Raw genomic sequence first — 13078 nt, 5'->3', positions numbered from 1 at the left:
TAAGCAAGTTAAGGTTACACTGGAGAGCAACACTGTCTGGAGTATTTTTCTTAAGAGCACAGAGAGGAGTTGACATGCAGCAAGGCGACGGTAGGGCAAGCAGTGTGGGCCAGGCTAACCTAGGAGCAGAGGATCAGTTCACGAAGAGCGAGCGGGTAAACTCGACGTAGTCAAAAGCAGTGGGGAGTTCGCGGCCCTTGCCATCCACGTAGGGCTTCATGTGGGAGACGCAGTAGTCGGCTTGTTCCCGAGTCAGGTTCTGGAGGGAAAGGTGCACGTCAGCCAAGCCCCGACCAGCCACACCAACTGTGCTGTGGGGGCAGTGGGCCCAACTTCAGAAACATCCGTGCCCGAGCTTCTGGATCTCTGCCATTAGTGGCCTTTGGCCTGGGCTGAGTTTCACTTGAAAACAGGTAAGAGGGTCTGCACACAAGCAGCTGAGGCTCAAGACTGGGGGCTGCAACTCTAGACAGCTCTGCCCCAAAGCTCAGGGCCAGCCTTGCCTGGGCTTTTGCCTTTCAAAGGACACACCCATCCCCCGGCCCCAGAAGCAGCTCCAGACCTGGTACAGCTCCTCCTTGGTCACATAAGGCTTCCCTTCGGAGCTCAGGGCCCGGAAGGCACTCTCAATCTCCTCGCTGGACTTGACGTTCTCGGTCTCGCGGCTGATCATAAAGGCCATGTACTCTTGCAGGGAGACATGGCCGTCCCTGGGGTGGTGGGCAAGGTGTAGTGAGTAGGGAGGGTGCAGCAGGAGCCTTGGGCAGAGCCACTTCTGCTCCTTCCCTCACGCTCACCTGTTAGGATCCACAGTGTCCAGGATGGCCTCAAACTCAGGGTCGGGCTCCCCTTCCTCCACCATGGGCAGGTCATAGCCCAGGGAGCGCAGACAGGATTTGAACTCCTGGTGGTTCAGCCGGCCGGACTTGTCCTTGTCGAAGTGTCTGTGGCAGAAAGCCGAGGCCTCAGCTCAGAGGCCCTGCTGCTGAGCCCACCTCCCCCACCGGGGAGGGCGCGGGGATACTCACTTGAACATCATGCTGAATTCTTTGAGGGCCTCCTCAGTTACTCCTGTCGTGTTCCTGGAAGGAGGAACAGGGTCAGGCACCGGGTCCTCCAGCCCAGGCAGCTGGCAGCACGTGTCCCCCGGCCCCCGCCCAGGGCAGCCGCAGGTACCTGGCCTGGATCTGCTGCTCCAGGTTGTGCTGCATGCGCATGCCCAACTGGTCGAGCTGGTCCCACTGCTGGGCCAGGCCCACAGTGCTGTGCTCCGTGTACTTGTTGTCCAGGATCAGCGCTTCCTCCATGGCCGCCCCCAGGTCTTCAATCTTCTTGAGCTGACTTCTCATAGCTCGAATCTCCTGGTGTTTGCGCTGTGGGGCGAAGGGCAAAGACACGTGGGACAGGGGTTCAGGGGTTCTTGCCTCGGTCCCTGGGCTCAAACGCCTCCTTAACAGCCCTCCTCAGTCTCAGCACCCCAGCCTGAGGCCTGTAGGGCTGCCTGCAAGGGGAAAGGAGGGATGGGGTGAGGCTAAAACCCTACAGCCTCAACAAAGGAAGAGCCTTCAGCGTGAGAAGCACTGATTGGGTTGACCTGCCAGGGCAACAGGATACACTGAGGACTCAACGAGCCTCTTCCTGTCCAAGCAGGGCTCCAGGCAGCAGCCTCTAAAGTGACAGCGGTCCTGGGCTGCTTTAAGGCAAGGGAGAAGGGGGGCATCCAAGCAGACCACCTCGTCCCTGACCTGCAGCCAAGGAGGCCTGCTGGCAGGGGTGGGCGGAAGGGGCACTTACTTTGGTAGCTTCAAGCTGTGACTCGAGGGTCCCGGATTCTTCCACCATGCAGGACCTAAACACAGACGCGCAGTGAGGCGAGAGGCCTGATCGCGAGTGCGAAGTGAACTCTTCTCAGATTAAAGGACCTGCACTCTCAAATTCCTTTTACTGAGGGAACAAGACCTATCTACTATTGGCTATCTTTTCTTAGCAGCCCTGGGAGCCAGGGAGGGCAGGTACAGCTACTCCAGTTTCAGGGCTCGGAGGCTGTGGCCTGAGCTGGCATTCACCTGCAGCTGAGGCGGGCTGAACCCCACCCGGCCTGCCCTCTGCTCCCCGGCCAGGACGCTTTCACAGGCAGCTGGCTCCTCAGGCCCAGCCAGGCTGTGACCTGATGCCTGAGCCAAGCCGGGCCCTCGAAGGGTACCTGAGGAGCCGACTTGAAGCTCCCCTGGGACAGAGTGGGGCTGCAGCCACAGGGAGCAGGGCACCTGCACTCACCGCCCCGCCCCGACAGGAGGCCTGAGGGCGGAGGGGAGGCCGGCGAGCTGACAGCCACCCAGGGGTCCCCGGGTCTCAGGTCCCCGAGGAGGGGACCCACGCTCCAGGGAAGTGACAGCAACAGGGATGTGGTCACAGGGCCCCTCGACGTGGAAACTGGGATGCCGAGGAGATTGTGGCCAGATTGATTTTGAAAACTGTTCTCATTCTGCCCAAAGGAGGGGTGGCTGTGACTAAACCCCAGGTTCAGGTTCTGTCATCTAGAGACACAGCACCAGAGGCTCCTTCCAAGGCCAAGTTCTGAAGAGCGAGGGGCCTCTGGGGAGCCTCTATCTTCCCGACATAACAGTGTGAGGTCACAGAGGCCACCAGTGAACAAAGACAAACGAGGTTACGTGCAGGGACGAGTCACACTGTGTGCGTGTCCTTCATGGGGTCTTGCCCAGCCTCCCCTGTACCCACATTGGCCCCCACCTACCCTTTTAACACCCAGCGAGCCAGCGTTAGCTCTGAAATTGCCCCAAGTTCAAAGTGCTCTAGCAAGGCAAGGCACCAGGCTTCCTCCTACCCCAGCAGGTCAGACTCACAGTCACGCCATGTCCCCCCGGGAAAAGCACACCCCCGGGACCTGGGGGCAGGAGGCTGGGTGCTGGTGCAGTGGGAGGACAGACCCCTCCTGCCCACGCGGCCGCGGGCGGTGGGTTAGTCAGAAAGCAGAGCCGCCTGGGGAAGTCAAGAGTGCATTGGTAAAACCACAGTGAGGTAAGAAGAGAAATAAGAGGAGAAAAACCTTCCAGACAGATCATCCCCAACTTCATACTGATAGACACGAATGACCCGACGATACGCTATGCTATTCAAAGAAAAGAAACCAAATGAATACACCAAAGGAAGGGAGGCAAGAGCATACCGAGACACACCCCACAAGGCCCAAGCTGGCAGTGCACAGGCAGGGCCACCTGGTGCCCCGGCAGGGACCCGAGCCGATGGTCGGCCTGGGAGGGCAGGCGGCCTTGCAGGCGGGCAGGTCACGAGGGGACCGAGCAAGACGGGACAGGGCCAGGAGGAGCCACACGGTAAGGGGAGCACGGCACCTTGTGGACACAAAGACCAAGACCAGCAGACACAGCCACGGGCAATGGGCGGGGAGAGCGACACCGGGGCAGCACACGAGCTCCAGCTGAACCTGGGGTCCCTAATTCCCCCCCTGCTCTGCCTTCAGCTGGTTCTCATCAGTGGGCACCTCCTCCTGCTGCCTCCTCTAACACCTGATGGACCTGCCTGCTGGGCCTCTGGAGCGCTAGTCTAAGCCACCATGGTCCTGGGAGACAATGCAAACGTGCCTGATCCGGGCAGAGGCCCCGGCCTGGAGAGGAGGCCCCCCCAGGGCTGGGCAGGACGGCCCTATGCCTCTCAGGGCTCCTCCCAAGCCCTTTCCCCCATCACTCAGAAACCCTGGGCCCTTACGCTTCCTTTGAAGGCGAAAGATAGCCTCAGCCCTCAGGGGACAGTGCACAGGGGGACTTACACGCCAGCCCGAGCCCCCTCAACACTGTCGTCCTGTCTCATGCCCCTGACCTTCGTGGGACTAAATATGGTCCCATCAGACATGGGCCAAAAAGGCAGAAAAGTCCAGGGTAATCCCCACAGCTGAATGAGCATGGGCACTCTCCCGGTCTGGCCTTTGGCCTAGTCTCTCTCCCTAAAGGAACCTTTGGAACCTGAAAGGAATGTGGGAGTGGCTCCCCTTCCCAGACTGCAGGCCATCAGGGGCGGGGGTGTGGGTGCCAGGAGGGGGCGGGGTGGGGGAACGTGCAGCCCGCCCAGGACGGGAGGGCCCATCCCGGGATCCTCTGCAAGCCAGGCCACGACGGGACGAAGGGCAGAGGAACAAGCACATGAGACACCACCACACCACAAGCCCACAGAAATAGGAAGTCAATATTAACCCATCGAGGAGGTACGTTCTGTGGAGGCGGGATCCAAGCAGCCACAAGACAGGGCGGTGTCCGGACAGCAGTGATCGCAAGGGGCAGAGGCAGACACAAGAGAGAGAGAGACAAAACCAGATCATCAGTACCGCGTCGACTCGACTCTGCACCTCTGTCACCGTGCGGGGCGGCCACGCTGTCCCACCCAATCCAGGACCAGCGACTCGTCTCGGGAACAGTTTCCTGGCGAATGCTCCTCAGTCTGCCCACCCCTCTGGCTGCAGCCAGACCAGGCCAGGCTCCTGACCCCAGGCCTGGGCACCCGGAGCCCAGGACCGCGCTCCCAGCGGTGGGGCCGCACCTGGTCTCCTGGATCCACTGGTGGAAGGCGTTGGCGTGCTGTGCGAACTCCTGGCGCAGCTTGTCATTCTCCTCCTGCCGTCGCTGCTCCTTCTGCAGCTCCAGCTCCCTTTCCTGAGGACCAAGGAGGCAAGCAGAGGATGAGATGGTTGGATGGCATCATCAATTCAATGGGCAGGAGTTCGAGTAAACTCTGGGAGACGATGAAGTACAGGGAGGCTGGGCATGCTGCACTCCACGGGGTCGCAAAGAGTTGGACACAGCTGAGCGACTGAACAAGGGGGCAGAGGCATGTCACCACGCCCCTTCACAGACAGGCCCAGGCTCCGCAACTGCCAGCTTGTCTTAGCATCTGATACAAACAGGAAGTAGTTTTCTGAAGGTGGACACAAGATCCACGCCCTTGGGGGCCCAGGGAGGACGAGCTATTAACCTCAGCCCAAAGACAGCACAGAAGGCGTCTGGGAGGCATCCTGCAGCACCACAGACTCAGGGTGGGGCGAGGGGACCCACACACAGTGACTTGTCCCCGACTGCTTGCTCCTCACAGAGGAAGGGCTTCCCCGCCAGGGCCTGGCCCTCCTGTGGGGAAGCACCTTGATGATCTTCTGTAGGTTTCTCCAGGTCTCCTCCAGGGCCTCCATGGTGAACCAGGTGTAGGGGTTGGAGGCCACGCGGAAGCTCTTGATCTGGCGGTCCAGCTCAGCCAGCTGGTTGAAGTCGGCCTGGGCCGAGCTCAGCGAGGAGCGGAAGGCGTCGTGGGCCTCTCTCAAGGCCTTGATCTCTTCCAGAGAGTTGCAGCGCACCGGGTCTGTTAAGTCCTCCTCTGCATTTTCAAACCAGCTGTTGAAGGCTGAAGCCTTTTTGGCAAAGGTCAGGAAGAGATCCTCCACCTGAAGGCAGAGGTGACCGAGTGAGCACAGCTGCAGGTGCGGTGCGGGGCCGTAGGGACCATCCTTGGTGGGCGAATGGCAGGCGGCAGTGTGGGGCCCAGAAAGCCAGGGCTCGTTCCCAGGGCATCGGGCTCGCTCGCTTGGCAGTCTGCCTCCCGTCTCCCACTGCTGAGGGGCCTCCACCTTTCTCCCATGTTCCCCTCTCTGGGATGTGCAAGCTCAGTGTCCCAGGTGCTTCCAGAACAGCAACCTCATGAAGACAAGGGCCCCACCTGGCTGATTTATGTTGATCCCACGCCTCTGAGCAGAGCTGGGTTTGCCGTCCATGTGTGCAGAGCTGGCCAGGGCCGCGCTTACCTTGCGGAAATGACTCTGTGCCTCCAGCAGCTTCTTCTTCCGGGTGGCCGAGTTGGCCAGGAGCTGGCTCCACCTCTTCATGAGGGCAGCATGGCGGGCCTCGATGGCCTTGGACTGGACATGCTTGGCGGCCAGCAGCTGATCTTTGAGGGCAGTGATGTTCGCGATGCCCTCCTGCTGGAAGGCCTGCAGGCCAGCATCGAAGGTTTCCTGGAAGGAGGGGTGAGAAGGCAGGCACCGCATGGGGGCGAGAGAGACAACTGCGCTCTGTCCAGCGCCCTGGCTGGGATGGCAGCCTCAAGTCCCCACCTTCCCCTGACACTGGGTCAAACCTGGCCACTTTTCTGCCTCTGTGGCCACTTGTGGCCTCAGACCACAAGTCCTGTGGCAGCTCCCCCTCATCCCCGCTTTTAGCCTGGGGCTGATGCACAAGCGTGGACTCGCCCCACTACCTCTGCCAAGAATGCCCACCTGGCTCTCCCTTGACCATTCTCAAATCACCCTCCGTGATCTAGCTTAGATGTTGTCTCCTCTGGGGAGATGCTCCAATCAACCCTCACCTGCTGGAAACCAAGGCAGACACTGCTTGGGTGAGGCCCACCCCCTGCGGTGCTCAGCTCTGTTAGCACCCAACAGGCTGCAGCTCAGAGGCCTCATCTGAGAGCGTCCTGAGGACCAGGCTCTCACCAATCATTCCCAGGGCCTAACATAACACAGTCAAAAAAAACATGCTGACCATCATTCACTCACCAGGGAATACTATGTGAGTAAAATCCAATCATCAGTCAAATAGCTGTGACTGACCTGTTTGGTGAGGAGAGTTTGGACAGAAGACAGATCTCGACCATAATCATCTGTCTTCAAGCTATTCTCCTTTTCACCTGGAAAACCAAGCAAGAGTAATCAACCACCCCATCTCAATTTAAGAAATAAATTAAAAACAACAACAAACCAAAAGACAAGAACACCCAGGCATCTATTGTCTTGCTTACATTTAAATTCCAGTACTATTAACAGCAGTCTCTGAACACACCTGAGCTGGCTCCCTCCTGCATCCAGGCCCCTCCTCTACATCCCTGATGAAGAGGTCCCTCCTCCAGCCTGTGCTGGATGTGGTTAAGTTGCTACTTATGAGACAGCAATTACCAGGGTCACGTGGGTCCTGATATCAGCGCAGGTCCCCTCGCCAGGGGGCTGGACCACACACTCTGGACCCACGTAGTTCAGGGGGCAGTGCTGATGCAGGCTGGTCCTGCTGGTGTGGCCCTTGTACTGCGACGCCCAGGACCTTCGTTTTGTTAACCCCACACTGGCCCGGGGCATCGCTGAGGCCTGGCTCTCTGCCTCAGGACCCTGTCTCCTGCTGTTACTAGTGGTCTGCCCAGGGGAGAGGGTCTCTGGTATGCCCACATCCCGCCGGTTTCTTCTCCACAGAAGAAGATCATTTGCTCAGGAGGGAACGAGATTCCGGCGGCACCGAGGCTACGCTTACCGATCCAGGACTCCACCACATCGGCTTTCCAGTTGAACTGGAGGAAGGCCGAGTTCTCGTCGAGCTTTGCCTTCCTCTGGGAGGCAGCCTTCTCCAAGTCTGACACTTTCCCATTCAAGCCCTTCATCTTGGAAGAGATGTTCTCCTCATGGTGATTGTTCTAGGACACGGAGAAGGCAGCCGCCGTCAGTCCTGCCCCTGCCGTGGTGACCTGATCTGCACTCCCCGCTGCCCGGCAGGCTCGCAGCTGCTCAGACGGGCCGCGCCCCCTCTGCCCCCCGCCCCGAGGATGCGCGGAGGCTTTTCTGAGAACACCACAGAGTAAGAGTCTTACAGAGATGAGCACTAGCAATGCCACTCCTCCAAGTAATAATGCGGATGTGATAAAATGTTTGGTCACAATGAGGTACTCACTCGTATTATTTTTGATAGCAAAAAATGAGAAAAAGCCAAAATAATTATGACTTATTGGCTACTATGTATATCCTATAAAAACAATGTCTCAGAACAATATTTTCACACTGTGGATATTAAAATGTATTAAGTTCCAATCACTTTGATTCAGTCTTGGTTAGAACTGTATGTGAAAACATGAACTGTTAAGTCAGCGTAAGATTTAAAAAGAAACTCAGGGAGCAAATGAAGACTGTTGTTGGGAACAGTGCACCAGGCTCTTTGCCAGGAGATCAAAGAACACTGGAGAGCGCCATCTTACAGGCTTAAAGGACAGAGAACGCTGGTGTGGGCGCACGAGTGTGGCGAGTCCTGCACGCGCCTTGTCTTTGTGGACACTGGTCTGTATCTGAAATTAGCCTCTATCAGGTTATCTGCCCATGAGGGCAAAAAGTAAAGCTCCTCAGCAAACATGGATTTTAACTACACTGTTACCACCTGTGGAGCAAACGCCAGGAGCAAACCTCTCATCTGATCGCCAGGGCAAGTTCTGTGATGGGGAATCTTATTCACTCATGACATGTTTGTGATAGGCAATCAGAGTTGGTAGAAGTCATCTGTCTTGCAGAGCTCATGACAGACTGAAGGCACTGCATTTAGCCCGGATTTCAACCTGGGAGTGACCTCACTTCACTGCTGCTGAGGAAGTACCAAGACATCTCCCTTATTTTTTGCTTTCACCCTAAAAGGCTGTTTGAATGCAATGAACCTTGAGTTTTAACAGATGCGTTTGTCTAATGTCCTGGAGAGCAGCCGGGTTTTACCCTCTGATGTACACCAACAGGTGCCATTTAACTTTGTGGGTGGCTCTGCACGAGGAGAGTCTGGGAGGGGGGTGGGTCTGACCCGGAGGTGTCAGCTGGGGCCATCTCTGGCGGGGGCTTTAGGGGTGACGACCTGTGTGTTCTACCAGCTCTATAAAGAGCTGAATTCCTGGAGAAGAAACTAGAAGAGCAGCCCCATGGCAACGCCAGTGTCCCAGAAGGACCAGCAGGGCTACTGTTTTGCCTAATTAAGGCAGAAAAATTCAAGTGCTACAGAGTCAGCTTTACTTGTTGACTGCAGAAGAGGAGGGGATTTCCCTGGTGGTCCAGTGTCTAAGACTAAGCTCCCAATGCAGGGGGCCCCCTGGTCAGGGGACTAGATCCCATACGCTGCAACTGAGAGCCTGTATGCCGCCACTGAAACCCAGCAAAGCCAAATAAATAAATATGAACAAAAAAAGAAGGAGGGCTGTGCAGTTACTCATGGAGTGCAGGGATGCAGCCGCTATTGGGAAGAAGCCAGGCTCACCTTCTTCACCAGGTCCTGCCCGTTGGTGCAGACGTCGTTCACTCGGTCCTTGTGCACAGTGAAGTCCGTCTCGAAGGCTTCGTGCTTCTTCAGCAAGCCCTGCAGTGGGAGCAGCCAGGCCAACTCCTGAGAGCCTGGCACAGGCGGTGGGCAGGACCACAGAGGAGCAGGACTGGGGGTGCCCTCACAGGGACCCCAGTCAGCTGGGGCAAAGACGACAATGGATACAGAATAAGCTGGAAATCATCAAGTGTTAAGCATGACTAGAGGTGGGTGGGCCAGGGAAGGCCTTTCTGAAGAGGTGAAGCTCTGTCAACCAGCACAGGCCTTCTGTTCCCTGGAGACCACAGAATGGACACGGAGGAACCTTCAGATAAGCACCAACTGTACAGTGATGCCTGCCCTAAGATTTAACTCAAGCATGTCTCCTGGGGAACCTTCAAAGTCTCGTCTTTCCCTCCACACAGCTGAAGCACTGGAGACAGCGCCCCTTGTGTTGGCTTTCAGGAGACTCAGCAATGCAGAAGACAGGAGACCACTGCCTGCCTCTCCCATCTACCTGCATCCCCCGACCATCTGGGAGGATTCCCGCTGGCAGGAGCATGGCTCAGGTGCCCCTTCAACAATCAGGAATGCATAACTCTGCTTCCACAACTGGGGGCACAGATGGAGGAACACTCAACTACAAAGTGCCACTCCTCTTATGAAGAGGGAAGCCGGGCTGCTCTGTCCCACAGGCCAGGCCTTAAAGTCCCTGCAGCCTTGGCCTCCATTACCACCGCCCACAGAAGCTGATCTAACCTTGTTGGACAGTGAGAGGCCACTGAGATGTCCCAGTCAGAGCCACATGAATGACGTCACCATGGACTTCTCAGCCCAGTGACCCCCTGCCTCAGTGCAGCTGTGTGAGCAGTCCCAGGGAGAGCAGCTGAGAAAATGCCCATCAATTCAGATTCATGGGAAAGAAACTGTTCTCTTTAGTGTTGTTCCACAGCAATAGCTAACCAATGTACTGAGGAGGTGTGTTGTGGGTTGAAATGTGTGCTCAAGATACCAAGTCCTAACCCAGCACCCAGGAATGTGGAAACGAGGTCTTTGCAGATGCGACTGAGTTAAGACGTGGGTGTCCGGGTGGCCCTAATCCAGTATGACTGATGTCCCACATGTATGAGAAGAGGGGAATCCGAATATGGACACACCCAGAGAGAACGCCATGGAAAACACAGAAGGAAGACCAGCAGCCCTGGGAGAGCAGGACAGAGGTGGAGCTCCACTGCTACAAGCCGAGCTCCTGGAGCTGGAGGAGGCAGCAAAGTGGAACAGCAGGCCCTACTGACACCTTGATCCTGGACCTCTGGCTCCCCAAACTAAGACAAAACAAGCTCCTGTAGTTTTTAAAGCCACCTAGCTTGTGGTGATTGTTAAGGCAGTCACAGGACACTGAAGAGGTCCTGGCAACCTGTGGTGATGATACCAGCGATACTGCTGGGCTGACAACAGGGTTCCTTCCAAGAACCCCATGAATCGAGGCAGACAGAGTCACCCCAATTCTGTTTACACAAAGGCAAGCGTCTCTGACACGGGCTCCTGAGGACTGAGAGTCACCAAGGAGACCTTGCCTGACAGCCCTGAATGCTCTCCTGGTAAAAGCATGGCCACTGAGCAAGCAGGCGAAAAGGGTGGTCAGCGGGCAGCAGCCCCGGTCTCTGACCTGGATGGCAGCAAGAGTGTCTCCATAATCTTCACTGGCCACCAGGGTCATCTTCTCATTGATCCAGGCTTCCTCCTCCTCCACATTGGCTACAAACTGCTGATATTCCAAAGATTCTTCTAGCCGCTGGCCCCTAATTGCAGGTAATAGTTAAAAAAAATCAGCCATAAGCTCCTCTAACTTGGACGCTTAAAAACATGAGTGCTGTGTGAGTCATAAATGGTTCATTCAAGCCCTTCTCCTCCTCTTAACGTGAAACAGCCAGTGCTGATCAAACAGGAAGCTCTAGAACCACATGTGGGGTCCAGCTCGGGACTACACGTAAGGGGACCAGCTCAGCCTGGGGCTGTCAGAGATGCTTCTGAAGCAGGGTGACTGTGGCACCGAGCACCCCCGGGAAGAGGTCCCCAAGGGCTGGCGCGCCCAGAGCCCTGAGCAAGCCCCACCCACTGTGCCCCCAGCCACTCACCGGGAAGAGGTCCCGAAGGGCTGGCGCGCCCAGAGCCCTGAGCAAGCCCCACCCACTGTGCCCCCAGCCACTCACCGGGCGGCTGCCAGCTGCTTCAGCTCCTTCCAGTGCTCCACAAACTGTGCCAGGCGCTGCTGAATCTCCTCCTTCCCGATGGTGTTGTCATCAGACAGCTTCTTTCCAGTGTCCAGGACACCCTGACGGGCGAGAGCAATTAGACTCACAGTGGTCGCACCTGCTTCTTCATGCTTCCAGGAAAGGGTCTCAAAATCCAATTCAGACTTTCCCCACTGCTCTCTGGGACAAGGGGCCATAAACACTGCAGAGACCTCAGTGAGACGAGCTTATCTAGGCCCATTCAGCCAGGAGGCACCCTCTCACCTGAATGGCCGGCTCGTGGGCAGCAAGCTCTGCTTCCAGCCGTTTATGCTTCTTCCTCAGGTTCTGGACACCCGTCAGGTCACGGCCGTAGTCCTCCGAGCTCACCAGCAGCTTCTTCTCCCTGGACAACACAGGTAGGCAGTCAGCCTCCGTGTCAATTGGAGCTGCGTGGTCACAGAGCTGTGACGTTCACAGATCCCACGGTCTCCTTCCTGCGCCTACCCACCCCTTCAGGAGCGTCTGTGCCACTCTTCTAGGGAACAAAGCCTCCACTTCCCAATGCACAGAGTCCATGCACACGTCAAGGAGCACCCACTGTGAGCGGCTCTGCAAGGGCTGCAGGAGAACAGGAGGAGCCACTGCAGACGCCCCATCAATCCCACCTTATCAAACATACACCTGCCGCAGGTGGCGCCATGGGATGATGCGACTAGAAACAGCTTTTTTAAAACAACTCTTTTTTTTTTTAATTTTGGCCTCATTGTGTGGCACGTGGGATCTTCGATCCCAGACCATGGATGAAAACTGCACCCCCTGAAGTGGAAGCGCCAAGTCTTAACTGCTGGACTACCAGGGAAGTCCCATAAATAGCTTTTTAAGGAAGTGAGGAATTGAGAGGATCTTGGCAAAAAGAGAATCAGGTAGCAAAGAATGAGATGGTTGGCAGCCATCACCAACTCAATGGACATGAGTTTGAGCAAACTCCAGAAGCTGGTGAAGGACAGGGATGCCTGGCGTGCTGCAGTCCATGGCGTCACGAAGAGTCGGACATGACAAAGCGACTGACAATCAACAATCACAATCTGTCCTTAAAAATGGTCTGTTTACATGCTCTTTCATCTGAAAAAAGTGCACTAGAATTCTGGGGGTGGGATGATAAAAACAAACCATAGCAAATTTCCCTTACCCCAAGCAGCAGTCTTCCCCAGGTGGACCTCACTAGCGTTCCCAGTCACCTCAGGGTCTAGACAAGCACCGGGCGCCATCACACACACTCCCACAGGGAGTCTGTGCTGGTCGCCATCACCATCACCAGGAGGGGAAGCGGAGACGTCCCACCACAGGTGTGTGGCAAGGCTGGGCCGAGCTGGGCCCAGAATCTGACCCATGTCCGCCTCGCCACCAGGGTCCAGGAGAGAATGAACCCCAGGGTTCCTAAGGCTCTGGGGACACCGAGTGGGAGCACGTACTTGATCCAGGACTCCTCATCATCCATGTCCCGGAAAAACTGGTGCAGGCGGTGGGATTCATTCAGCCTAGCTCGCCGCGAGGCGGCCATGCTCTTGATCTTCTGGAAACGGCCGTTGATGGTGTCCCGCTTGTCCTTCACCTGGGAGGTGTCGAAGGCGCTGCTGGTCATCAGGCTGTCCGCCTGGCTGTTGAGGTCCTTCAGGCGGTCCTGGGGTCAGGGACACGGCAGAGGGTCAGAAATCTGGGTCTCCCAAGAGCATGTGCTTGTGA

The 13078-nt window shown here is 56.8% G+C and overlaps 1 protein-coding gene across 9 annotated transcripts in view; it reads right to left on the bottom strand.

The window, feature by feature from the left end:
- Positions 1-31: 31 nt before the first annotated feature.
- Positions 32-13078, bottom strand: part of SPTAN1 (spectrin alpha, non-erythrocytic 1) — a 58218-nt gene continuing 45171 nt past the window's right edge. For 4 of the 9 annotated variants that reach the window (XM_055541309.1, XM_055541307.1, XM_055541308.1 and 1 more), the window contains 18 exons: positions 12808-13016; positions 11618-11738; positions 11312-11433; positions 10768-10900; positions 9057-9155; positions 7311-7470; positions 6623-6699; positions 5819-6028; positions 5165-5461; positions 4570-4682; positions 4227-4244; positions 3068-3130; positions 1795-1849; positions 1177-1373; positions 1029-1082; positions 798-944; positions 563-710; positions 32-259 (listed from right to left, as the gene is read on the bottom strand). In XM_055541309.1, coding sequence (XP_055397284.1) covers positions 134-259; positions 563-710; positions 798-944; positions 1029-1082; positions 1177-1373; positions 1795-1849; positions 3068-3130; positions 4227-4244; positions 4570-4682; positions 5165-5461; positions 5819-6028; positions 6623-6699; positions 7311-7470; positions 9057-9155; positions 10768-10900; positions 11312-11433; positions 11618-11738; positions 12808-13016 — 2349 coding nt within the window. In that variant the 3' untranslated portion in view covers positions 32-133. The remainder of the gene's footprint in view (positions 260-562; positions 711-797; positions 945-1028; positions 1083-1176; positions 1374-1794; positions 1850-3067; positions 3131-4226; positions 4245-4569; positions 4683-5164; positions 5462-5818; positions 6029-6622; positions 6700-7310; positions 7471-9056; positions 9156-10767; positions 10901-11311; positions 11434-11617; positions 11739-12807; positions 13017-13078) is intronic. The other 5 variants (XM_055541311.1, XM_055541312.1, XM_055541315.1 and 2 more) reach the window with 2 other exon arrangements.

The sequence above is a fragment of the Bubalus kerabau genome, chromosome 11 (genome assembly GCF_029407905.1).
Source record: "Bubalus kerabau isolate K-KA32 ecotype Philippines breed swamp buffalo chromosome 11, PCC_UOA_SB_1v2, whole genome shotgun sequence".
NCBI lineage: Eukaryota > Metazoa > Chordata > Mammalia > Artiodactyla > Bovidae > Bubalus > Bubalus kerabau.
The sequence above is the reverse complement of the archived record's forward strand: the minus strand, read 5'-3'. Positions and strand labels throughout refer to the sequence as shown.